At 26.3% G+C, this 25,342-nt stretch overlaps 2 protein-coding genes across 3 annotated transcripts in view; one reads left to right on the top strand and one right to left on the bottom strand.

Annotated features, from left to right (window-relative positions):
* Positions 1 to 1,453: 1,453 nt before the first annotated feature.
* SmD3 (small ribonucleoprotein particle protein SmD3) lies at positions 1,454 to 4,588 on the bottom strand. The gene is made up of 2 exons (XM_087159906.1): positions 4,153 to 4,588; positions 1,454 to 1,568 (listed from the first exon to the last, which is right to left on the bottom strand). The coding sequence occupies exons 1-2, from the start codon at positions 4,469 to 4,471 to the stop codon at positions 1,519 to 1,521; spliced, it is 369 nt and encodes a 122-aa protein (XP_087016032.1). The 5' UTR covers positions 4,472 to 4,588; the 3' UTR covers positions 1,454 to 1,518.
* Positions 4,589 to 4,638: 50 nt separating this feature from the next.
* LOC107438323 (methionine aminopeptidase 1) overlaps positions 4,639 to 25,342 on the top strand; it is a 30,506-nt gene continuing 9,802 nt past the window's right edge. Inside the window, exons 1-8 of one of the 2 annotated variants that reach the window (XM_087159904.1) lie at positions 4,639 to 4,903; positions 14,189 to 14,240; positions 17,974 to 18,047; positions 18,135 to 18,195; positions 20,607 to 20,698; positions 21,424 to 21,507; positions 22,918 to 22,985; positions 24,732 to 24,802. In XM_087159904.1, the coding sequence (XP_087016030.1) occupies positions 4,784 to 4,903; positions 14,189 to 14,240; positions 17,974 to 18,047; positions 18,135 to 18,195; positions 20,607 to 20,698; positions 21,424 to 21,507; positions 22,918 to 22,985; positions 24,732 to 24,802 (622 nt within the window). In that variant the 5' untranslated portion in view covers positions 4,639 to 4,783. The remainder of the gene's footprint in view (positions 4,904 to 14,188; positions 14,241 to 17,973; positions 18,048 to 18,134; positions 18,196 to 20,606; positions 20,699 to 21,423; positions 21,508 to 22,917; positions 22,986 to 24,731; positions 24,803 to 25,342) is intronic. The other variant, XM_087159905.1, reaches the window with a different exon arrangement.

Here is a 25,342-nt window from a genome sequence, read left to right on the forward strand (position 1 = left end):
TATGTTTCTTAAATCGGAATAACATGAATAGCAAATGATACAAAACGCACGAGCTAACAAGATATAAATCACAATGCGAGATACATAAATCACTTTAATGTGAATTCTGTTGCATGATTAGCTAATAGTTTTATGTGAATAATGATCATTATGATGCAAATTGCAATTAGAAAGGTGCTTAATATAGAACAGCTATGTATGATTCTTAAATCATTTTCATAAGAATTGTGGGTGTTAATTCTTAAATCTCTCTTTTGTAAATCGTAATTTGTAAACTACTAGAATGAGAATTGTGAGGCATAATTCAGAAATTACTTAAATACGTATCACGTTTTATGATTTAGAAGTAACTTTAATTGAAATCATGATATGTGATTGATAAATCACTTAATGTGAATCATGATGTGTGATTTATAAAATACCGTAATATGAATTCTGATGAGTAATTTATCACTTTAAAGTAATATTCGATATGTGATTCATTAATTACTTTCAGTTAAACCGCAATTCGCAGAACATTTTAGATGAATTCTGATCCGTAAATCAAGAATCAGTTTAATGTGAATAAGGATGTTCATTCATAATCAATGAAACCTGCATAACTAAATTTTATTTATTAGCAGTAAAAACTAAATGTAAAAATTTGATTATAAATAATAAAAAATTAATTATTCTTCGTACATAAATTAAAAGAGCAGACAGGATAACAATATTAACCAGTCATAATAATGAAGTTAACACATTGAGTATATTTCTAAATCAATTAAACACTAGTATATATCATTCAAAAGCTACGACTAAAAAACCTAAAATTTGCTAGAAATTTCAGCTTTCAAAACATCAGAGAGATGAACAATAATCTGGTCTGAAAAATCTAGGAGAGAAAAGTTTTGCATCTTCTTTAACCCCTTTTCACTTCAAGCATTAAAAATTGCATCTTAGAATACTACATTTGGAATTTTAACTTAGGGAAACTTGGAAAACTTAGTTTGTCTCGAACCGTCTTTCTCCCCCTCCCCTCTGGGAAGAGTTTATTCAATTAACATGATGAAGATAACAATAACAATTCAATTAACAATAATGAAGATAAAAAAATTTACGAAGGGTCCGTGGACCCAAATTTCTTCTAAACAGACCCCTGTAAACTAACATACAGGTTTAATTTATTGAGATCAAGCTATTATTTTGAAATCACCTATGAAAGAAGCAGTTTCAAAAATATCTTAAAAACCTCAAAATCTATTTGTATTTTATAATGGTTAAAAGATGAAGTTTATATAATTTATGCTTAAAAACTATAATTATATATGTTGAAATTAATTTAGGTGAAATAAATAAAACCTAAATCAAACAATGTAAATGAGAAAGCATTTGACACAGATATTAGTGAAATATTTGAAAACTGAACATTACAAGAAACATTGTGATAAAATTGAAATAAAACACTATCAGATAAGAAAATGCTACAACACTTTAATGAAGATTACAGGAGATATACATAAATGATGAAGAGATGAGTTATTTACGTCGTTGAAACAATGATCTGGCACGGCCTCTTCCTCTTGCCGCTAAAAGAAAAAAATCAGACAACATTGCATCGAAAAGTTCTTTTAACATAATCAAATTACAAAAATAGAATACAATGTAAAATACAATAAACTATATAGATCATATGGTCGATGACTACAGATAAACGAATACCACAAATAATTCAAAGAATGTTTCCTGCATACCATTTATCATGTTGCTAAGAACCTTAATTCAATATTCACAAAAAGGGATGTACTAAGTTATTAAGGTGTACTGTTGTTAATATAAGCAATTTTTTCTCACTTATGTTCTCAATGAATGTAATTATAGAATTTTAATGAATGAAAATTGCACTGGATTCACACTAAATAGCATTTTGCTTAAGCTATTTAATTTTTCAAAAAATTAAATTTTCACTTAGTGACAAGAATACTAACAATACAATTGAAAAATTTATTTTCCAAAATTGAATCTTTGAATTTTTATTTTTTCACATTTTAATGAATAATTTATAAATATAATATTTAAATTTCAATACAATTACAGAAAATTTAATCATGCTGAAGAGAAATTTTTGCAATAATAGACAGTGTGTATTATTGCAATTAACGTGTCTATTAGACACATCAATTCAAATCCTCAAAAGAATCAAATTAAAACTGATAATTTTAATAGTTTTCCATGTTTCAAATGAATAATTCCAAGAAACTAAAGCAGAAAGATATTTGATGAATAAAACTTGCTACAAAACTTTTTTCATTGGCAAATTTTATATTTTCTGTTTCAAATACTTATGCTTTCTTTATTCACGTCTGGCTAGTCCTGAAAATGGGCACTCATGGTTTAGTGCTCAAAATATGTTGACTTTTACATCTTTATATTTTTTGAAGCAAATTAAGTTTTATTAAGTACTTTCCATGTTTATTGAAGATTTTGGCAAAAAAATGTACTGCTCTTGAACTTTAAATTATATTTTAAAATCTAAATGTCTTAAATTATTTCAAAATTAAAAAAAAAAACATCTAATATGTATTTTAATAATTAGACAGCAAAAGGAGCAGTTAAGAAAAAATTCTACTTTATAGCTAAAAAAACTTTTATAGTTTATCATTACTGACCCTCTTTGTAATTGACCAGTACACTAAAATGCATTTTATAATAATAAATAAGAGTTTTGGCTTAAAAGCAGTAAAGACCATATTTTGAAAGGAAACTAATTAGTTCGCTTACAAAATATGGTCTTTTGAACATGGTGATATGAATATGATAAGAAAAGTAACACAAAGATGTTTTTAAAATGAAAAGTAAAATTTTATATGAAATTCTCAATATTTCTTAAATTCCAGATATTTTTTGTTAAAATTGCAACTCTTAAAAAAAATATTACACTTTCAATTAAATATTGGAAAGGTTTTCCTTTATTACTGTTTTATACATAAGCTCTTAAATGAGTAGAGAGTAATTAAATTTTATATGCTATTATATAATTTTAAACTGTCACTAAAATTTTAGTTATTTCATTGCTGGTCATTGACTTAAATGACTAGTGTCACTTATGACTCGACTCCTAGGGATCATGTCAGAATGGCGACAATAGTAGCCAAATGTTCAACAAATGTTGCTAAAATGAAGTAAGCGACAACATTGAAATATGTTTGCTGGGCAGTTATTTGAGTTAATCTCCATTTTCAGAGACATCCCCAAGTTTAAATTTATGTAATCACATTTTGATAGATATAATACTGTCATTAATCTTAGTTGTTTTTTCAGAAGTTATTTCAGCTGGTTACTTAGTGTTTTTTTTTTTACATGGTCAACCGCATTCCAATACATTATTATTATGGCACGTGAATTTCATTTAACTAATCAATTTTTGATGTGCTCAATTCGAGACTGTGCCATTGTGAGTCAACGCAATTTAAAAATCTGCTTTTGGCATGTATCACATTTAGTTGTCTTACTTCCTACCCAGTAATTCCCACATCATCTTTAAAAATCTCAATATTTGAAATACGGAATCATAACTACCAACGTTTTCGAAGTTACGAACTTGAGTAATTAAACTTTTATGCTAGTATAAATATTTAACATTCAGCGATCGTTTTGTTGCAATAACTAAGACAGCAATGATAATATAAAATTTTCTGCATCACAAAATGTACTACAATGCCATTTTAATAAATGCTTGCATGAAGTCTGATTTTGCTAGTAGTATTCTTTAGCAATAGCAAACTTTGCTACTAACTTTGAAATATGAAATCATGTCTTGCCTAAATGTGAAAATTATCAACAATAAGTTAATTATGCGATAAATTTCTCCAAATGGGCTTAGACAAAACTTTTTTTTGAAATCATCCACATGAAATGACAAATTGGCAACCAGAGAAAAGCTCTTGTGATACACATATACAGACTATATCAAAACTTCAATTAACTTTACTACAAAACTGGGTGGAATCACACCTTGGCGTATTTAGTTGGCATCACAGATCATGAAATATACCCCACTAAATTTACTTCATTATTACCTCATTATTTAATAATTTACTTCACTGCATAAGGAGCTGCAAATTAATACATTATATGCTCCAGTAGAAATTCATAAAATTAAGAACTACTTACCCTGTGCTCGCAAAATTGCAGATTTTCCTCTCCCACTTGCAACAGCCCCTAATCTAGGACCAGCTTTTTTGAACATAGGTGCATTCTTTAGCATGTCAGGCAAAATTAAAAATCTTATCTTGCTTCCTCGAATATAGATATTTTCTAGTTGACCAACACGACCGTCTCGGTAAGTTACCGTTATTCCCGACATCTGACAATTCATATTGTCTTCAGCTTCCAATAACTTGCCACGATAAACTTCTCCCGTATTAGTTTCTAAAGTGACTATATGTCCTTCAGCTTCATGTAATACTTTAACAGGAACACCCAACGACATTTTTTTATTTTTCTAGAAAACTATTTCCAAGTCACACACAATCGCGAAAAAACAAAATGCAGAAATTCTAAAGCCCTGCAGGGGGATCTGGCTTTTTCGCTTTTATTCTTTAAACTGAGGATAATTTTTGAAACTGGTTGCGAATTCGCTTACAACTTTTATGGACTTTTACAGGTCTTTCTAAATTGAGTTTAATAAGGCAGAAATAGAAGTACGGAAACGCATGTCCCCATCCAACGTGAATTTGCTTTTCATTGTTTTTACGGCGTGAATTTCAATTATTTAGGTTTAAAAAAAGAGTGATATTTAACAATGGCAAATGAAAATATTAATGAGCATAAATGTGAAACTGATAAATGTGAGAATTTTGCAAAATTACGTTGCCCAACTTGTATTAAGTTGGGAATAAATGGTTCATATTTTTGTTCTCAGGTACTAACTCATGAAAGTGATAAGTTTCTAATTTCACCTTCTTATTTGTGATTAATTTAGTCTCTTGCATTTATTTTGATCTTAGCATTTTACAACATTGATATAGTTATAAGGATTTCGCTATTATTTTTAAGTCTTAAATACCAGTGTATATATTTTATCAATTATTGGCAGGATACTACTTAGCTTCTGTTTGTCCCATATTTTACATACTGAAAATAAATAAACTTATAAAATAATATACATCTTATCTTCGAACTATAGGTAGTTAAATTAATTTTCTTAAAATATTGATTTTAGTGGAGTCTGCACGTGCTATTACGCTTCTTAAAATCGTTGTTTAGACAGTGTGTACTTAGTTGAACTGTTCTATTGTTGACAAGCTTGTAAATGTATATCCCAGTACAGTTCGAGGTTGTCATGATTTCAATCATTATTAAAATCGCAATTTCAATCACTTGATGTTTATCTCAAAATTCATTGTTTAAATCCACTGTGATTTTTTAAAAAAATCACCAACATAAACCAATAGACTTTCCTTGAAAAAAAAAAAACTAGTATTAAGTAAATTCTTAAATAACTTTTAAAAATATAATTAATAAATATGTACTGTGAGTGTGATTTTTTTAAGTTTGATAATGTAGTTTTTAAGCAAAGAAATACCTAATAAAGGAGAAATGTGTTAATTTTATTATATAGTCTAGAATTAAAAGGAAATTAAGAGTTAAATGAAATTCATAAATTATAATTTTTCATTAGTTGTATTTAAAATAATTTGCTGGTTATAAATATATTGTCAACTATGCCCTTTTATTTTAAGCCTATTTAAATACAAGTTCTTTGAAAACTACTAAAATATGTAACTAGTGAGCATATTAATTTGAAAAGGCCTAGATCTACCTAGAATAACGTTTAAAAAAAATTTTGTCATGTTTTTTGTTGAAACTAATTTAATCTGTCTTTTTTATTTCTTATTTATCCATTTGATTACAACTGTCTTTAAAATTCATTAGACTGTTGAGATTTAAAAAAAAAGAAACTGTGATTTTATTTTTTCATTGATTGAAATGTTTAAATAATAATATTTTTAACCGTATTAGTAAGAAATATTTATTGTTTTAGCATTAATATTGTTTTTATACATTAAGTATCAGTAACTTATTTCATTACATTAATGTTTTGCATTTGATTTTGTGTGATTTTGAATTCTTACTATTTTAAGTGTTTGATTGATTTATTAAAGCAATTATGTCCTCTTAATTAACTCAATCCTCAGTTAACCAGAGCTCATTCTAGGCAGAAAAAAGGGCAGGGTGCTAAAGTTTAAAAAAAAAGGGCATTATTATTCTAAAAAGCAGGGTTTGAAAAAACCCAACCCGCCTGGGTTTTATTGAAAAAACCCGGGGAAAATTGGGTTTTATTTGAAAAAACCCAGGGAAAAGTGGGTTTTTTCATTTAGTGCTCATAAATTTTACTGTGAAAATATTTTTATTTATTAAATAGTGTTGTATAAGTAAGCACTATAATTTCATCTGACTTTTACCTGTAATAAAATTAAACTGGAATAAATATTTAATGGTTTTCCATGTTTTTACAATACAATTAATGGAAAGTGAAATTAAAATTATGTATAATTATAAAGAGTATCAGTTACTTGTCCCTTTTTTCAAATATTTAGATAAATATATGCATTTTTAGATACATTTTAACTTTATAGTTTCAAAAAAAAAATTAATCTTAAAATTATAAAAAAAGCATAGATAAAAAGTTATAGCTTATTTTTTTAAAATCAGAAAATAAAACTTTAAATTTGTTTATTGTTGTTTAATGTATCACTTAATAGAAATTTTTTTTGTTTGCTTTCAATATTTTTAAACATGATTAAAAGAAACAAAATAAATTGTATTCAAATGAAATCTTAAAAATAATATTTAAAAAATCTTGAAAGTAATATTTTAATTTTTAATTGTGATAAACTTTCTCCAAATAGTTAAAAATTGTCAGCAGATGTTAGGAGTTAACTTTAAAAAAAGGTCCATTTTTTCCTTTATTATTATTATCGTACAACAGATTCAAAGTGTCTACATTTCTCTCTTGGATGGTGATACACTTTTATGAGTTTTGTAACTTTATCTATTCCTAATCTATTTCGAAGTTTACTCTGCACCAAACCGAAAGTTGAAAAGTGTCTTTCGATAGAGACAGAGGATGCTGGTGTTGAGTGAAAAAAAAAAAAGAATTGACAGAAATTTTGTGGAAGCTAGGTACTTTATTTATTTACTTATTTAGTTTTTTTTTGCCATGATTTTCCACTATTTTTTTGATGAAAACTGTTGAATAACAGTGTCAAGCATCATTGATTTTGGAAAGTATTCAGGATCGGAAATTTTGAATGCCATAACACGTGGCAGAAATTCTGGATGGTGCTTAGAAAGACAGTTTTCTGCTAATTGGTCCTGCTCCTCATTTAAAAATTTTCCCCTTGTTTTGGGATCCAGGATGCATATGCTAATAAATGATGTGGCTGAACAGCCTGATTGAATCTTTTTACAAAATGTTTATGGGGTTCTAATTCATCACACGATAGTAAGTTTATTCATATTTCAACAGCTTCTGAAATTGAAATGTTTTCTGATTGAAGCTTTTTTAGAGCTTCATAAACAATTGATATCTGTTTTTCTCAATTGATAGTTTATTGGTAAAGCCCAACATTATTTGATATTTTTGACATATTATTATTAGATTCATTTTGATGTTCAAGAACAATCTCTTCATATTTATGGTATTTATTGGCAAAAGTTTTTACGCGCTTACAATATGAATTCCACCTAGTGTCATTGGGTCATCAAGCAGTTTTTTTCATTTGCCCATTCATGTGCTTGTTGCACGTTTCTAAAATATTTGTTAACTTCAACAATGTGTCCAATGATAGTATTAGGATACTTCTTTTTGAACCAAATTAAAGAAAGAAAAAAAACAATTTGTGAAAAAAACCACCAAGTGGGTTTTTTCAAAGTGGGCCCACTTGGGGAACCCTGGTTATATGTATTCTATATTAAGTTTAAATAATGCATTATCACTCTTATCACATATTTGAATCTTCTTTATTGTTTAGTACATTATGTTTCATAATTTTTTAACTCAAGAATTATAAAATATAAATGCAGTAATATAAAAGAAACAAGTTTATTAATCTTTTTGTTTTCACACACATTTATTTATTATATTTATTAAACATATGGATATTACCTATTATAAAATTATAATCTGTAAATATTTATAATCAGTAAAAGATAAAATTTCATCTGACTTGAGTTAAATAAAAAACTGAAATAAATATTTAATGGTCTTACATGTTTTTATAATAAGATTAATAGAAAGTGAAAATAAAACTACATATAATTATAAAGAGTATCAGTTACTTGTCCCATTTGTTTTCAAAGAATTAACCCTAGGAAAATGATTTTATTTTTAGATAAATAATTTAAAAAAATTCTCTTATAAAAAGTTTTAGCTTCTTTTTTTTTTAAAGCCAGAAAATAAAACTGTTTAAATTTGTTAATGTATCACTAGGTAAAAAAAGAAAAAAATTGTTTCTTTTCAATTTTTTTAAACATGAATTAATAATAATAACTTGTTTATTAATATATAAAGCATGCAACTATATTCGAAAAATTGATATTTTCAGACTATATTATTTAAATTATTATTTGATTTAATATCATTAAAATATTACTTTTTGAAAAAAAACCACTTAAAGTTTTCAATAGTACCTACTATAAAACTATATGAAGATTCGAGTTTCTTTTACTTTACTAATATTAAAAACTTAATCATATAAATCATGCAACTCTATTTGACAAATTTATGCTTCACAATAAATTATATAAAAGTAAATGCAAAACAATAAGTTTTAATAAAAAAAAATTAAAAAAAATTTTTTTTTGTTGAAAAAACCCACTTATCGTTCCAAGTGGGTTTTTTCAAGGTGGGCCCACCCAATAAAACCCGGGCGAGTTTTTTCAAAGTGGGCCCACTTGGCGAACCCTGCTAAAAAGGCACTAATTTATTTCTATGGGCTTTAAACGTTCTATTAAAAAACTGTCCATTTTTTTTTTTTACTTTACTAAAAGTAGCAAAGCAATCATTAATTACTAATTTTTATTAATAAATTAACATATATATATATCGAGTTAATGAGCTAATTAGCTTAGTAATTTATTTAAAATGCATGCATATATTAAAAAAATAATAAATGTATGTTTTTCAGTGTCTGTAGTTATCATATAATAATTAAAATGATTAATAATAATTATGATTTAGTGATAGTGAAGTAACTGCAAACTTTCAAAGACAAGTGCAACAAGGGGTGTGATGGCTATTTTTCCTTTCCCATATAAATCTATGTATTGACAGCAATGACAAACTAAATAAAAAGAGTTGAAAATAACAAAATTTTAAGAAATCCATTGTAGAGTTTGGGGAAAAAATAAAGAAGGGTTGAGGAAAGAAAAGGCAAAAAGGGTATGGAGTCTATTACATCAGGGCCAGGGTTGGCAGGTTTTTGACATGTGACAGTTTTTGACAGTTTAAACCATGGTTTAAACCGTCACGTCAAAAACCTCACTGTCAAAAATGTCAAAAACCTATATTCATATGTGAAATTTAATTAGTACATAAAATTTATATATTTTTTAAAGGATAGTGTTTCTAAATATGTTCTAGAAAAAATAAATTTAAAATTTTGAAGAAACACTTATATTTTGAATAGTAACCAAAATCTTGTACTTTTGAAAACTCACATCTTTTGTAATATTATGTATTCATTTTCATGTGTTATTGAAAATCTGCAGTGATATTATTAAGAAATTTATTTTTAACCAAATTTAGTGTATAGTATAGATTATACTAAAAATTAGACATTTTTAAAGAATAATACTGTCAAATACACAGAGTAGTTAGTGTCGATTTACAGTATATTCAGCCTATTCATTTACTATGCTGAAAATTTAGTTTATCCAAATACTTGTGAATTTCATTTTGCTGAATACGATATAGTTTTGCTGAATATCTAAATATTCAGCTGTTGAATAATTACTTCTTGCTTTCAAGATATGCATTATTTGTATTCTTAATACAAGTGGAGAAAAAAAAATTTAGAGATAAAAATTTTTTTAAAATGATAAGTGTAATAATTATAAATAAATATAATAAAAAAATATGAATTATATTTATCATTATTCATAAATATAACTACTTTCAAATTCAAATTAACATATTGGATAATAAAGATACTCGGTATAACATTAAAAAAAAATTTTTATACACTTGTATCTTGTATCAAGTTTGTATTTATACAACATAACTTGCAAGTTCCTTATAAATATTAGTTATATGTTCCTTATATGTCAAAAATGTCCTTATATGTCAAATATGTCCTTATATGTTCCTTATATGTCAAATTTTAAATCTGTTATTTTACCTTAATTTTAATTAAAAAATATTTTAAAACCTGCTGATTACCTATAGTATAATTTAAATTTTAATATAATGCATGACAACTGTTGGTAGTTTTGAAGTTTATATATTTTCTTGGCAAACTTCAGTTTTTGACATTTTTGACGGTTTAAACCAGTATTATGCCCTTGTCGTGTCAAAAACCACTTTTTGACGTCAAAAACCCAACCCTGATCAGGGCACCAATTTACTTCAGAGGCAACAGGGTGGATTCTTTTGACTAAAAGGGCAGCAGGGTGCTGCGCCCTGTTTACCCTGCCCAGAATGAGCTCTGAGTTAACAAATAAAATATTGAAAATTGCTATGAATTGGACTAGCTATTAAGAATGAATTGTATACATATATTTTTTTAAGAAAGTCAATAAATCATATCAATAACGTGATAAGATAGGGATATAGCGAATAGTGATTTGGCTAAATTCCAAATATTCAGTCGAATTGCAAAATTTTTTTTTTTAATCTGTAATAAATATTATTTTTATATCAATAAGTTTAGTCATTATTAAGAAATAATCAAAACTTAGCTATATTTTTGGTAAGGGATAAAGGGAAAAAACTATAATAGTTATCCCTATGAAATGTTTAAGATAAATAAAAAACTAACTACGAGCTATTAAAAAATCTTAAGTTTTAAATCTGAGAAATAAAAGAAAGAAAACAAAAAATTTAAATTCTTAAAACAAACTTAAATATGCCATAAATAATATTTTCTGGGGGAAAAAATATCAATGAAACGTTGAACGAAATATAGTCTATCAGAAGCGCTTTATAAAAAAACGCTATCATAAAAGCATGTGTAAAAACAAAAGATTATGTTCGAAAGCAAAACAAAAAAAAGTAAAAATCTATCTTAATTCTCGAAAGAAAATTTTGAAGCAGACTGTCTCAAATTTCTATTTATCATATTTTCAAGAAGAAAAAAAAAATAAAGTCTTAGGTACCCTCTTAATTGTCATGTCATAATAAAAGCAAAAGTCTTTATTGAAGAAAAGAAAAGTCTAGATCCCTATGGCAGAATCACGACGACAATGTTGTAGAACGTTACAGAATTCTCGCAGAAAGAATTTTTTCTTTGAAAGTAAAAAGTTTTGGTTTTCTTTCTGCAAAAATTTTCAATTTTTTATTATTTTTTTTTCCTTTGAAATTATATTTAAAAGATGCCTTTTTCGCGCATCGGAGGAGAAAGAAATGTTCGTAATTTTTCGATTTTTATTTGAAAAAAATGAAAAATAAAATAAAGAATATTAAAGCAAACAATTTCTTTTCTGCAGAATTTTTTTCCCCTTCCAGAGGGGAACAAATGATTAATTTTAGCTTGAATGATTAATTTTAACATGATTTTTTAATTTTGGTTTTCTTTTCTTTCACGGATTTTACAATTTTCAATTATTTTTTTATGTGATGATTTACGAAATGCAAAAAACGAAATAGTTAGTGTGTTTTCCTCTTACAAAATGTGACAATATCGCCCGAGATGATTAGAATAAAAAAAAAAATATTACATATTCATTTTTAAAAAAATACATAAAATTTTATTATACCCAAATAGGCTTTTCTTTGTGAATACAACATTTCTGTTACTTTAAATTTAATTAGTATATATATTAGCAGTGTTTTCCCTACAAAGCGAGAACGCGAGAATCTCGCATATTTTTTTCTTTTCTTGCATTAAAAAATGATTAACGCGAGAAATTCTCGCACTCTATTAATAAATTTCAAAATGAGCGAATCTCGAGAATTTTGGAAAAAATTTCATCTTCCACTATTTTAAATGAAATCCGTTTTTCAATCCTTAATCCCTTGATCTTTCCTTATTTTCACCATCGGTCCTTGTTATCAAGCTTTCCTATTTACCAGTATTGTTCAGAACCAGTGCAAACAGCAGAACACAATGCCCCCCACCTCCAAAACCCTTTCAGAACACATTTCTCTTCAACCACGTGTTAACCGTAGGTAAGGTTTGTTCATGTAAGACATTTAAATTTTTTGAGCTTGAATGTAAGATGGACAAATACCTTGTTAAGGCAACATTTTCTAGTTCATAACGGACAAATGAAAATGAAACAAATACGGATATTCAATGGATACGGATCAAATACTGGCATGAAGTAAGAACATGAAAATAACTTCGCTATTCTATAGCAGAAATAATTGAAAAGCCTATGCTGGCAGGCGAAGAGGATAAGAAAGTGTGTGCACAATGTTACAAATTTACTTAGGGGTTCCGAATAGTTCAGCATCTGTTGCACCCAAAACCAATGGATACGGATCAAATACTGGCATGAAGTAAGAACATGAAAATAACTTCGCTATTCTATAGCAGAAGTCTATTCGTGTTTTTTTCATTTTTAGAAATCTCACCAAACTTTTTGAAACCTCACCCAGTTTTTGAGTAAGGGTGAGAAATTCTCACCCACTTTTTTTCTGTAATGAAAACTCTGATTAGTTATTACTAAAAGTATCTTGCAGAAAGATATTAGTGCTAAAGAGGTTTGTCACAGAAAGCCCAAACAAATTCTGCCACAGGGTTCTAGATACCTAAAAATGAATCACTCTTAATTTTTAAAAGGAAAATTTTATGCTAAAAATCTCAGTTTAACTTTTTCACATTGTCATATTTTTAGAAAAAAATGACTCTAAGGAATAATGCTGTGTCATAATAAAAATACTGATAAAATAAATAAGTTAATAAAAAAAGCAAAAGGGAAACAGGAAAGAAATTATTCTTAGTTCTTAAAGCATAACTTCAGCATTGAAAATTATAGATTTTTATGCTACCAGTTACTGTACAGGAATAAAATGACAATAAAATAAAGTGTATCAGAAATATTCTGTGATAATGCTGCCCTATAATAAAGACAAGAAAGAAAAATATCTATCTCAATTCTCAAAACAAAAAGTGGACAAAATTAACTTGCCTGAATATAAAAATTTTAAAAATCCAGCAGTTCAAAAATCGTGGTTCAGTATAAAGTTAGCTAATTTTAATCTCAATTCTCAAAACAAAAAGTGGGCAAAATTGACTTGCCTGAATATAAAAATTTTTAAAATCCAGCAGTTCAAAAATCGTGGTTCAGTATAAAGTTAGCTAGTTTTAATTCTTCATATTTTGCTTTTTCATTTGTCTTCCAGGACATATATTTGCAAGCCATGTTAAAGTTTTAGAACTTAACAAATGTGTTTAAAGAAATATTTCTAGCATTGTATAGTTAAAAGTACCTTTTTAGGTTATTTTTTATTAAATCTATTAAAAAATTTAAAATAAAGCTTTGCCAAAGAATACTTTTTTTTTCAAGAAATATTTTGCCGAATATTTGGTTTGACAGTTGGCCAACTAAATATTCGGCCAAAGGGACAAATACTCAATAGTTGGCAAATATTTGTTATGTCCCTAACATGGTAAATCAGTAGCAGAAATGATAAAATTAGAAAAAAAGAGGAGTAATCACCACAGAAGAGGGGGAACAGAAATTATAAATTTACTGTCAAGTTAAAACTCATATTGAGCTAATATTTAATATAAAATAAAAAAAACTTTGCCGGTGGAGTGCGAAAGATTGAAAACTTAGGAACAGCTAAAATCGAAAGACACAAGCAATTTCTAATTCCTATTTCCCAATGTAAGTTTTGTGTATTACTATCGTTATTTATTTAGATAGAAAAAGGAAGGAATGCATTAAAAAGTAAAAACAGATCATTAAATAAATAAAAAAATTATGTATAATTTTTTTTTAAAAGTTTTATGTTGTTATCTTCTATGTTTTTTAGGAATGTTTTAAAGGCAATTGGAATATTCACAAGGAAGTTCATAAAAAAGCTAGTAAGTTCTTACCATTATGCATGTGTATCAAATGTTCTTTTTAAAGTTTTAAGCTATAAAATTCTTCGAAATATACATAATTAGTATTTGTTTATTAGTCTAGGATAATATTTATATAATTTTCTGGTACAGGGGATTAATCTTGTCTTCGATAAAATGTCACTCACTAAATTAAATTATCAGTTTTAAAGAGAAATCTCAAGTTGAAACAAAATGAAAAAATATTGTAGTATTTCATTTTGGTCAGTACACAATATTACTGCCAATAGGTAATTTTGCTCTATGATTAAACTAATACTTAACTTTATTACTTATTAAAAACTTAATTTGCTTCAAAAATATACAAATTGGAAATAACCATCAACATGTTTCAAGCTCTCGAAAATAGTTGCTCATTTTCGAGACTTGCTAGACATGAAGGTGAAGTAGCACAAGGATTTAGAATAAAAGATGTAAAAGCTTCCAACGAAAGATAGAAAAATAAAGGGGGGAAACAAAACTAGAAAAAACCACAGTATCCGAGAAAGAAAAAAGATATGAAACAGAATGTTAAAAACCAGAATGACCGAGAAGGGCAAATCAGGGTAAAATGTACAGTGTATCCGCGCACCTGGAAAGTGATGAAAAATTATGGAAAGTCATGAATTTCGGTATTGAACAAAATTTTTCATGAAATGTCATGATTTTAACTATTTTTTAAAAAAAAGTCATGGATTTAGGCTGCCGAAAAATCTAATTTTTAAAATGGAATTTTAATCCCCCCAATTTCATAGTGTTCCAAATCTCTGAATTTGTAATAAAATCCCCACTCACAGTCATATTTGATTAAAATATAAAATGTTTTTATCGTGTTCTTTCAAAAAATGAAAGAAAAAACATTTCTAGAACGGATTATCTTTTAAACTTCTGTGATTTCAGAATTTTTCTTATTATTATAATTTTTTTTTTTTTTTTTATCAATTTAAAATTTTAGCTGAAGCAAGCCAGTCATTGTCGAATTTTTTTATTACGAAATGAGATCAGAAAAATCGAGAGTATTTCTTTCCTTTCCGATGGAAAAGAAAAGTATCTTTAGAATGCAATTCTGCAAAAAAAAAAGAAGAAAAAAATATTTGCTTTCGTATTTTTTTCAGCTATTTTGTTACTTCAACTCTTTCTTTACTCTATTTTTTTAATTTTTAAAATCTATAAATATGAAGATGCAGAGTATAACAGTTTTGGTTATACCTATCATTTCAATGAATGTTATTATAATGCTTTTTTAAATTTATTGTTGTGTTTTTGTCAGAGAAAATAGTAACTTTGTGAAATCATGAAAAATTCTTGGAATTAGTCATGGAAAGTCATGAATGTGAAAATCTAAAATGTAGCAGATACCCTGAATGTATTTCTTCTTGCTAGGGAGAGGTGGCGAGGAACTAATGTTGTTAACAAGGGAATAAACATTCATATCATTAAGACAAGATTCTGGGGCATCAAAATGAGTTGATGTGACTGTAAGACAAACATATCATCTACATATCTTTTCCACCATGAAAAATTGAAGAATTTACCTTTCCTTTGAAATAATGCATAAATAAGTCAAAAAATGGATGGGAGGGGTTGCTCATAACTGAACCCTCAATTTGTTTATAGAAATCGTCGTTGAATTAAAAAGCAGTTTGTTGAATATTGACAAGGGAGATAATAACTTCAATTTCAATAGAAGCTTATTGAAATTCTTGAAACCATAGTTTTAAACAATCAATAACACCAAAAATGGAGACATTAGTGAAAAGAGAGACAACATCAGGAGAGAGAGCATAGTTCTGTTGGAGAAGGAAAGATGTACTAGTTGGGGGCAGGGTTGGCAGGTTTTTGATGTGTGACCGTTTAAACCATGGTTTAAACCGTCACGTCAAAAACCTCATTGTCAAAAACTTATATTCATATGTGAAATTTAATTAATACATAAAATTTATATATTTTTTAAAGGATAGTGTTTCTAAATATGTTCTAGAAAAAATAAATTTAAAATTTTGAAGACACACTTATATTTTGAATAGTAACCAAAATCTTGTACTTTTGAAAACTCACATCTTTTGTAATATTATGTATTCATTTTCATGTGTTATTGAAAATCTGCAGTGATATTATTAAGAAATTTATTTATAACCAAATTTAGTGTATAGTATAGAATCTATACTATACACTAAATTTGTGTAAATTTGTGTAATGTTATCTTTAAAAATGTCTAATTTTTAGTATAATCTGTACTATAGCTTATACTAAAAATTAGACATTTTTAAAGATAAACATTAGCAGTTTTGTACATTAGACATCTTCTTTTAAAGAAAAATCTTTTTAATATTTTTTTAAATCTTCTTAATAATCTTTTTAACATAAGACAATACAAATTTAAGTGCTTTCTGTTAAATACACAGAGTAGTTAGTGTCGATTTACAGTATATTCAGCCTATTCATTTTGCTGAATATGATATAGTTTTGTTGAATATTTATATATTCAGCTGTTGAATAATTACTTCTTGCTTTCAAGATATGCATTATTTGTATTCTTAATACGAGTGGAGAAAAAAAAATTAAGAGATAAAAATTGTTTTAAAATAAGTGTAATAATTATAAATAAATATAATAAACAATATGAATTATATTTATCATTATTCATAAATATAACTACTTTTAAATTCAAATTAACATACTGGAGAATAAAGATATTCGGTATAACATTAAAAAAAATTTTTTATACACTTGTATCTTGTATCAAGTTTGTATTTATACAACATAACTTGTAAGTTCCTTATAAATATTAGTTATATGTCAAAAATGCATAGTAATAAACTTTTAATTTACTTAAGTATCAAAAAGGAAAAAAAAATTTTTTTAAATATAAATATTTAAACACTTTTTGTGCAAAATTTTTCTGCACATGCATTTGAATATAAATTTCTGAGATTTTAAATCTGTTATTTTACCTTAATTTTAATTAAAAAATATTTTAAAACCTGCTGATTACCTATAGTATAATTAAATTTCAATATAATTCGTGGCAACTATTGGTAGTTTTGAAGTTTATATATTTTCTTGGCAAACTTCAGTTTTTGACATTTTTGACGGTTTAAACCAGTATTATACCCTTGTCATGTCAAAAACCACTTTTTGACGTCAAAAACCCAACCCTGGTTGGGGGTAACAAGATCATGGGAATTTTTAACATTTATATTCTTGGAAGTTAGAGGTGAAATGATACGCACTAAATAGCAAGCAAGTTTATTGCATCAGATATCAATGTTTGAGACCATAGGTTTAAAAGCAACTCCAGACTCTTGAAAAGGGCATAGAATATCAGCACATTTTGAAATAGATGAAATGACATTACATTTAGTATAGTCTGAAAAAGTTCATGAACTTCTCATTTTATTCTTAATAGCAGTAGAATCAGAAAAGGGTAGGATCAGACTTTAAAATTGTTTAGTTTTTTAGTGCTTGAAATATGCCATTTGTTATTTCCAATTTGTATATTTTTGAAGTGAATGAAGTTTTTAATCTGGATATATGTTACCACTTCAGTTTCTTGGGCTTATTTATTTAATTAACTTTATTGTCATTATGAGATCAAGCTAAGTGTGCTTCCATATACTTTCTACTATGAATTTTGTATATATATTTATGTAATTTTTTATTATCAGGAATTTACTGTGTATTATGATTTATGTTGATTATTATTATTTTTTAGGAGGAGCTGGCAACAAACCTTATAATCCTTGGCCTGATTATGAATTTACAGGGAAACTGCGGCCATACCCACTTGTGAATATATCTTAATTATAAACAATAATTTATGTTTAATATTATTAAGATCTGGTTGATGTTTATGATCTATTAAATATGTTTCAGACCCCTAAAAGAGAAGTCCCTGATTCTATAATGCGACCAGATTATGCTGATCATCCTACAGGTATGTAAATAGTATTTTAGGGCAATATTTTCAAAGTAGTATTAAATTATTACTTTTAAATTTACAGTAAAAACTAGAATATTAATACAAATGCCATTAAAAATGTATTTTTAGCATGGAAATTTTTTTTTCTTGTTACCAAACAAATAGTTTTATTAATTATTGATTTAATTATTATTGAAGTATGTATTTATCACTTTTGTCTAAACTTACGTAGGATAAATGTTAAAATGATTAATGTAAAAAAAAACTTAAAACATTATTACAAATTTTATTAATTCTAAACAATTGAGAAAAAACTTAAATTTTTGAAAATTTTACTACACAAATTAGTTTTAAAATTACAGAGAAAAAAAAACTAAAATTAAAAGCCTTTCTTTTATCATAAACGCCAATTTTAATTTGATTATCAACAATATCAACTTTAAAATCTAAATATTCAACATTTAAGCAATTTTCATTAGTCTTCAAAACCAATTCTTTAGGATAAATATTAAAAATAAAATCATAATTATCACAATTAAACAAAATTAAATCATCAATATTTCTAAAAACTTTAAAATCATTAAACTCGCTAGATTTAGCTTCAAATAAATATTAGCAAAAGCACCAAAAAAAAAATTACCTTGCGGAATCCCTATATTTTGTTTACAAAAATTAAGGCCATTAAAAAGTACATTTTTAGGCCTATTTCACTACTAAAGAATCAATCTTTATCTGACACCTTGCCTTATCTTCGCAAATAAAGGAGAGAAAATGATACTGCTCTTGTGAAATAATTCAAACAGCAGCATCTCTTGATCTTTTCATCTGGACCACACAGGTTATGAGACCCCTCAAGTTAAAATGATGCCTTAAATGCTCTCGATGCTTCTTCCCTCAGAAAATTTCGTTCATTTTCTTATCAATTTGAAGACTGTATTTAACACAGCTGGGGTGGAAAAAAAAGAGAGCAGAAGTATAATCTTTGAGGTGTTCATGAAACATTTATTCAGACACTTGATAGATGATAGACTTTATTAAGTGTGAATAATCAACTCCATAGGTCCTCATGACTTGCCTTGCCTTTTTCTTTCTTTGAATCGTGGGAGGTTTACTTTGAAGGAGGTATTAACCACATTTCCCATCAAGTGATTGGTAGGTGTTTGGGAATGTAAACCTAATAATTAAAAGTGACTGAGGACTAAAAGCTCCTATTTGGTATCGTATATCTAACTCGAATATCTGTGCTAATAGGAAAATTATATTCATTTATCTGTAGCTACATCTAGAATTATGTGTTTATATTAAACTTTTCTATTTATTTTTTGTATTGAAGAAATATTTTTTAAAGTTTAAATAACTATCTTTGTAGATTATTTAATTATTTCCTATATCATTGAAAATATTCCAAAAGCAATTTACGGTGTTAAACTTCATTATTAGGGTACCCTTACTGTAAATGGATGACTCTCATAAACTGAAAATTTTTTCTGTCACAAGAATGCCTGCTTAACTGAGGTTTTACTGTATATATTTTCTATTTTTAAAAATCCAAATTTTTTGTAACTTGCCTATACATGGATTTACCAATAGTTAATTAAATCTGACAGATCTAAGAAGGAATACTATGTTGTGAAATCTATATAAAACTAATGACTTTATTAAAATTTTAAAATATAAAAGTATCAAGGGTCCCTCACCTGCACCAGTTGCTCCAATCTATGACAAATCAGAAAAGTTCATACAAACTGATACAAGTGTATTATTTTGGTCATTTTTCGCTATTTCATCATTAGATAATTTATTTTCTTTTTGTTGCAAGCATCACAATGCTTAGTTTCCCACGGATCTTGAGACCATGTAACTTAGAGAGGAATTAACTTAGGAGAATTTGTTGAAAATATAAGCAATGAAACTATTGCTAAAATAAAAGTGTAAAATTGATAATGTAAAAAAATAATTATGAACATTTAAAAAATTACTCTCTCTCTAAAGCTAATGATCTTTTACTTTAAACAAAATTATTGCCAACCTGTGATCGATCTAAGACAGTATGACTCCATCTGCGAGTGGCTTTTTAGACAGAAGAACTATTAAATCACTTAAATATATTTGTCTTCCCTTTTTTATTTAGCTTCTATAAAATCGAATTAATATTCTCTATATGACTTTTACAACGTGGATATAACTTTCAAGCAATCGTTTATTAAATAGAGAGGCAAAGAAGCGAAAGCAAATCTTTATTTATCTTGTTTTCTAATGAATTAGCTAGTTTAAGTCACATTCTTTCTTCCTATATTTCACTTTTATCTCTGCTTGAAATGAGCTCTTCCCGATTATTAGGAAATTCTCATGAAGTTCTCAGTTATTTTAAAATGCTTTGTTTCTCACACTAGAAATTAAATATTATTTCTATTTATGTTATTCAGGTGTATCTTTGTGTGAAACTACATTAAAGGGAACAACAAGCATCAAAATCCTAGATGATGAAGAAATTCAGGGTGTTTCTTTAGCTTCAAAGGTGACTTATTTTGTTACATTAAAATTCGTTATTGTCCTACTTGTTTTTATTTTTATTTTTTTAAAATTATATATTAATAATTTATTTTAAAAAAATATTGTAATAGTTTGATTACTTAGAATATGAAAGATTCAAATATCACTTTTATCATCACTGGATTCTTGATGGATGATTTACTGTCAGCAGATACTTAGAAAGATTCTATTTTAATCTGCAAGTTCACTTTTTATTATAAATCATTCTTTTTACTCAATTGCTCTAAACATAAACTTTTCTTCCACAGTGCTGTTAAATTTTTAAATTCTATCCCTGTTTTTGAAACTTCAATTTTTTTAAAAATCCAAATAATTAAGCTTGATCAAGAAGACATTAACAAGGTTAAAATTTCACAGAAACTAAAATGTAACAAAGTTTTCAAATAAAGTTAGATTTTTTGTGTCAAAAAAATTATTATTTTATTATTATTATTTTTTTTGTATGATAAACTGCAAAAACTGGTTAAAACTATCAAAAACATATCATGAAACTGTAATTTATGAGAAGTTTCACTGTGTGTTCGCTAAAATAGATTGATAATAAGAATTTCCATAAAAATGGTCATTAATATAGATATTCTAAATCGATCACTGTCCTCTGTGCCAATAAATAAATAAAATTTTGTGTCTTTACAGTAATTGAAGCAAGTTCTACCAGTATATTTAATTTCCAACTTTAATTTTTTTCAGCTTGCTCGAGAGGTGTTAGACGCAGCTGCAAAAGCTGTTGCTGTGGGCGTTACTACCGATGAATTGGATCGCATTGTTCATGAAGTTAGTGTCAAACATACTTTTCAATTTTCTGCAAATCTGCAGAGTTCCCTTTTTTTTAGCCTGATTTGCATCATAAACAAAGCAATTCTAAGATTTAAAAAATTTGGTATTTTGAACTGTGGGACCAGCCATAAAGTATATGGGGAAAAGAAAGCTTTGGCATAAAATAAAACAAAGCATAATGTTATTTTATATAAATTATATTACAGATGTGTTATTCTTCTGATAAAATTTTCTTGGAGTTCCACTAATCTAAAATTTAAATTTTGTTACTTCTGCAAAATCTCATTAACGAGACATTTGTTCCGCCCTTAGTAGCACTTTCTTTTTTTCTCCCTAAGTTCTCATTCACATGCAATGATGACTTTTTTATTAAAATTTGTAAGAGAAGAAATCAACTACTCATAAACATCAAGAAAAAAAATTCTATAAGAACTTCGGATAGAAATAATGAACTATTGAGCTAAACACAAAAGTATAAAATTGATAATCTAAAAAGTAATTCTGAAATGGCAAACAATTAAAAGATTGTTTGCTAGAAAAACTGTGTTTTTGCTAACTTTTTTATTTGGCTACAATTAGATTGCATTAATTTTTACCTGATATTTTGACATGTAAATTTTGAATTGTCATTTCAGTAGTCACTTTCCAGTATGCTCAATTCTATTGTAAATCTGTGGTTCTATCTTTTTTTTAAAATTGAAAATATAATTTCGTATAAAAAAAAAATTATTTCTACTTTTTTTTATTTATTTTTCTTACGTATTGAGTTTAAATTATTCAATACAACTTGAAAAAAATAAAATTCTAAGTTCAGAATAAAAAACGAAAATTCAAATAGTTAAGCAAAAATCGTAATTCAAGTCTAAAAATTTCAAAAGTTAAATTAACTCTTTTAATTTTTATCTACTAGTAAATACTTTTAAATTGTTCAATTCAATCTGACAGAAAATTTTAAATAACATATACTTGCTCTAAAATTCAAATCATAAATATTTAAATCAAAAAATATTTCATTGCAAATCAATAAAAAGGAATGATAAAGTACATGTAACACAGGTGACGTAATTTGGGCAAGGGGGGAGGAAAGAGAGAGGTATGATTGAAGAAATGAATGAATGATTGAAACTGCTAAATTGAGTAAACTTGTCTAAGTAATGTTTCATCTGGAGAAAATGATTGATTATATTTAATTCAATGGGAAAAAAATGGAGTTTTATTTGATAATGATTGCTTTGATTTGATGCTTTATTTGATGACTTATTATGTTTTATGTATAAAATCTTTTTTTCTTTCTAGTTACATTTTTTAATATTTATTAAAATAATAGTTTAAATTTTTCACTGAATTTTCCTTGAATGAATGATTCCTTGAATTTTTCTAATGAGCTATTATTGTCTTATCTTATAGGCATGTATAGAAAGAAATTGTTATCCTTCACCTTTAAATTATTACACATTTCCAAAGTCTTGCTGCACGTAAGTTTAGTTTCTAAATATTTTTTTAGCAATTTAATGTTGTTTTTTTCTTCTTCTTTTTTCCCTTTTTTTAAAAAAAAAAAAATAGTATTTGCTTAAAGTCATACACTTTTAAGGTAAACTGGTAATTTAATAATTATAATATTTACTTTTAGGTTTTACTTGTTCTACCATAATTAATACCATTTACAATTGAGTACTTTTTTAATGCTCTCTTACATATTTTATAATTATAATTACACTCAAAATCTATGTAAAATTTTTTTTTTATTCTTCTCATTTAAATTATTACAAATTTCCAATCTTCCTGCACTTATGTTTAGTTTTTAAATATTATTTTTTTCAACGATTTAAGGTTTTTTTAATTTTTGATAGTATTTGTTTGAAATTATACACTTTTAAAGTAAACTGATAATTTAATCATAGCTATACTATTTACTTTTAGATTTAAAAAATAATTAATGCCATTTACAATGAAGTACTTTTTTAATGCTCTCACATATTTTATGATATTTGCAATCAAAATCTTTCTCCATTGTAATGCATTCATTTTATTTTAACACTATTTTCATATAATGGTTCAAAGAGTTATTAAAATTTTTAATTACTAGTATTTTATTCATTGTTTTTTCAATTTTTTTATTTGTTTATTTTTCACTTTTGATGCCCTTTTAAACGCTATGTTATAATCTAGCTATAGGTAATTACATACCAAATAAACCAATTGTCAGTAGTAAAATATCAGATTTGCATCTTTATAGTTTATTTTTGGCTAGCAAAATGGATGAAAAATACCAAGTTTAAGATTTTTTGAGCCATTTGTTCTTTTGAACTATCAACTATGTATAGCTTGTTGTTTTCTTAGCTTCTGTATCTCAATTGCATTCATCTTTTTGTTTTAAAATTTTCTCTTTAGTCACGTTAGGGAAATGTGTGATAAATAGTTTATATATATATATATACATACGTACGTATATATGTATATATGCTGAAAGATATCAATGTTTGAAAAGCTTGTTATTTGCTTGCATGTAAATGCAGATCGTCGATTTTTCACTTGACTTAAAAGTAAATCTTAATTGACAGTTCTAAATTGCAAGGTTGACAAACATCATACTTTTTTTTTTATATAATTCAATTTTTTTGTAATTTAAAGGGGAGTTTTTAAAAATATATAATGTATAAGTATTAAATATACTTAAATATAAAATATATAAGTATATTTAAGTGCAGTATTTTATATAAACATAAAACTTAAATTCTTGAATTTAGAGATCCTTAATTAATCCACGAAAATATATTAAAAATTTTTTAAAAATACATATTACTAAAGATACGTCTAAAAATGATTCAGAAATCATTTAAAAACGATTCCTTTATTTTTATGGCTATCTTTATCCATGTATTAATTTATTTATATTTCTAGTTCATGTTAATTATATGTATGGTTTTATGTGTATTCGTGTATTCAATCATTTTTATGTGAATGCAATTTTTTATATGCATGCATTATATGTACGTGTATGAAATTTTTTATATGCAATAAAGACTTCTCTTATTTACTTCTTATTTTTTAGTTCAAATTTTTTTTCCTCCAGTTATTATGGTTTAAATGTAAGGTGCTTGCAGTTATACTTGGTATTTTACTCCTTCAACTGTTCTGAATTTATTGGAATGTTGAAGCAGACTGATTACTCACCATAATTTTTGTTCAAATTTTAAGTGCAACATTTTTTAATATTTTAGCTCAGTGAATGAAGTCATTTGTCATGGCATACCAGATTTACGACCCTTAGAAGATGGAGATCTTCTAAATAGTAAGTTATTTGCTAAAGGTTTTGTTTCAATTATAAAACTTTGAAAATTAAAATTTTAGATTCTTACAACAATACAGGGTTCATACGCAATGTAAATATCGGGAAAAGCCTTATTTTACCAATAACCAGGAATTGTTGGGAAATTTTACATCCTAACAAATAGCAGGATTTTATCCTTCCATTTTTAATACTGTAATTTGCTCTTGCGCAATAGAGGATTTAAAGAATTAATAGGATTTTTTTCCTGACAAACTGTCAGTAGGTGTATTTGCAAAATTCTTAATTATTTGATTTCATTATATCCTGATTTGTTTCGGATTTTATTATTTATGTTAGCCCTTCTTGTGGTTTAGTATTGTTTTTATTTAATTTGATTAAAAAGTTTTCTTTCTATTCTATAGTTTTCTTTTGTTCATTATAATTTGGCTTATTTTCAATTAACTTATATATTTGTTAGTTTCTTTTCGTGTTGGCATTAACATTAAACTAAGATAATTTTAATACTTTTTTAATTTTGTGGTTTTAGCATCTGAATTTATC

The sequence above is a fragment of the Parasteatoda tepidariorum genome, chromosome 3, assembly GCF_982258835.1.
Source record: "Parasteatoda tepidariorum strain Cologne lab strain chromosome 3, Ptep-v5.0, whole genome shotgun sequence".
In the NCBI taxonomy this organism is placed as follows: Eukaryota; Metazoa; Arthropoda; class Arachnida; order Araneae; family Theridiidae; genus Parasteatoda; species Parasteatoda tepidariorum.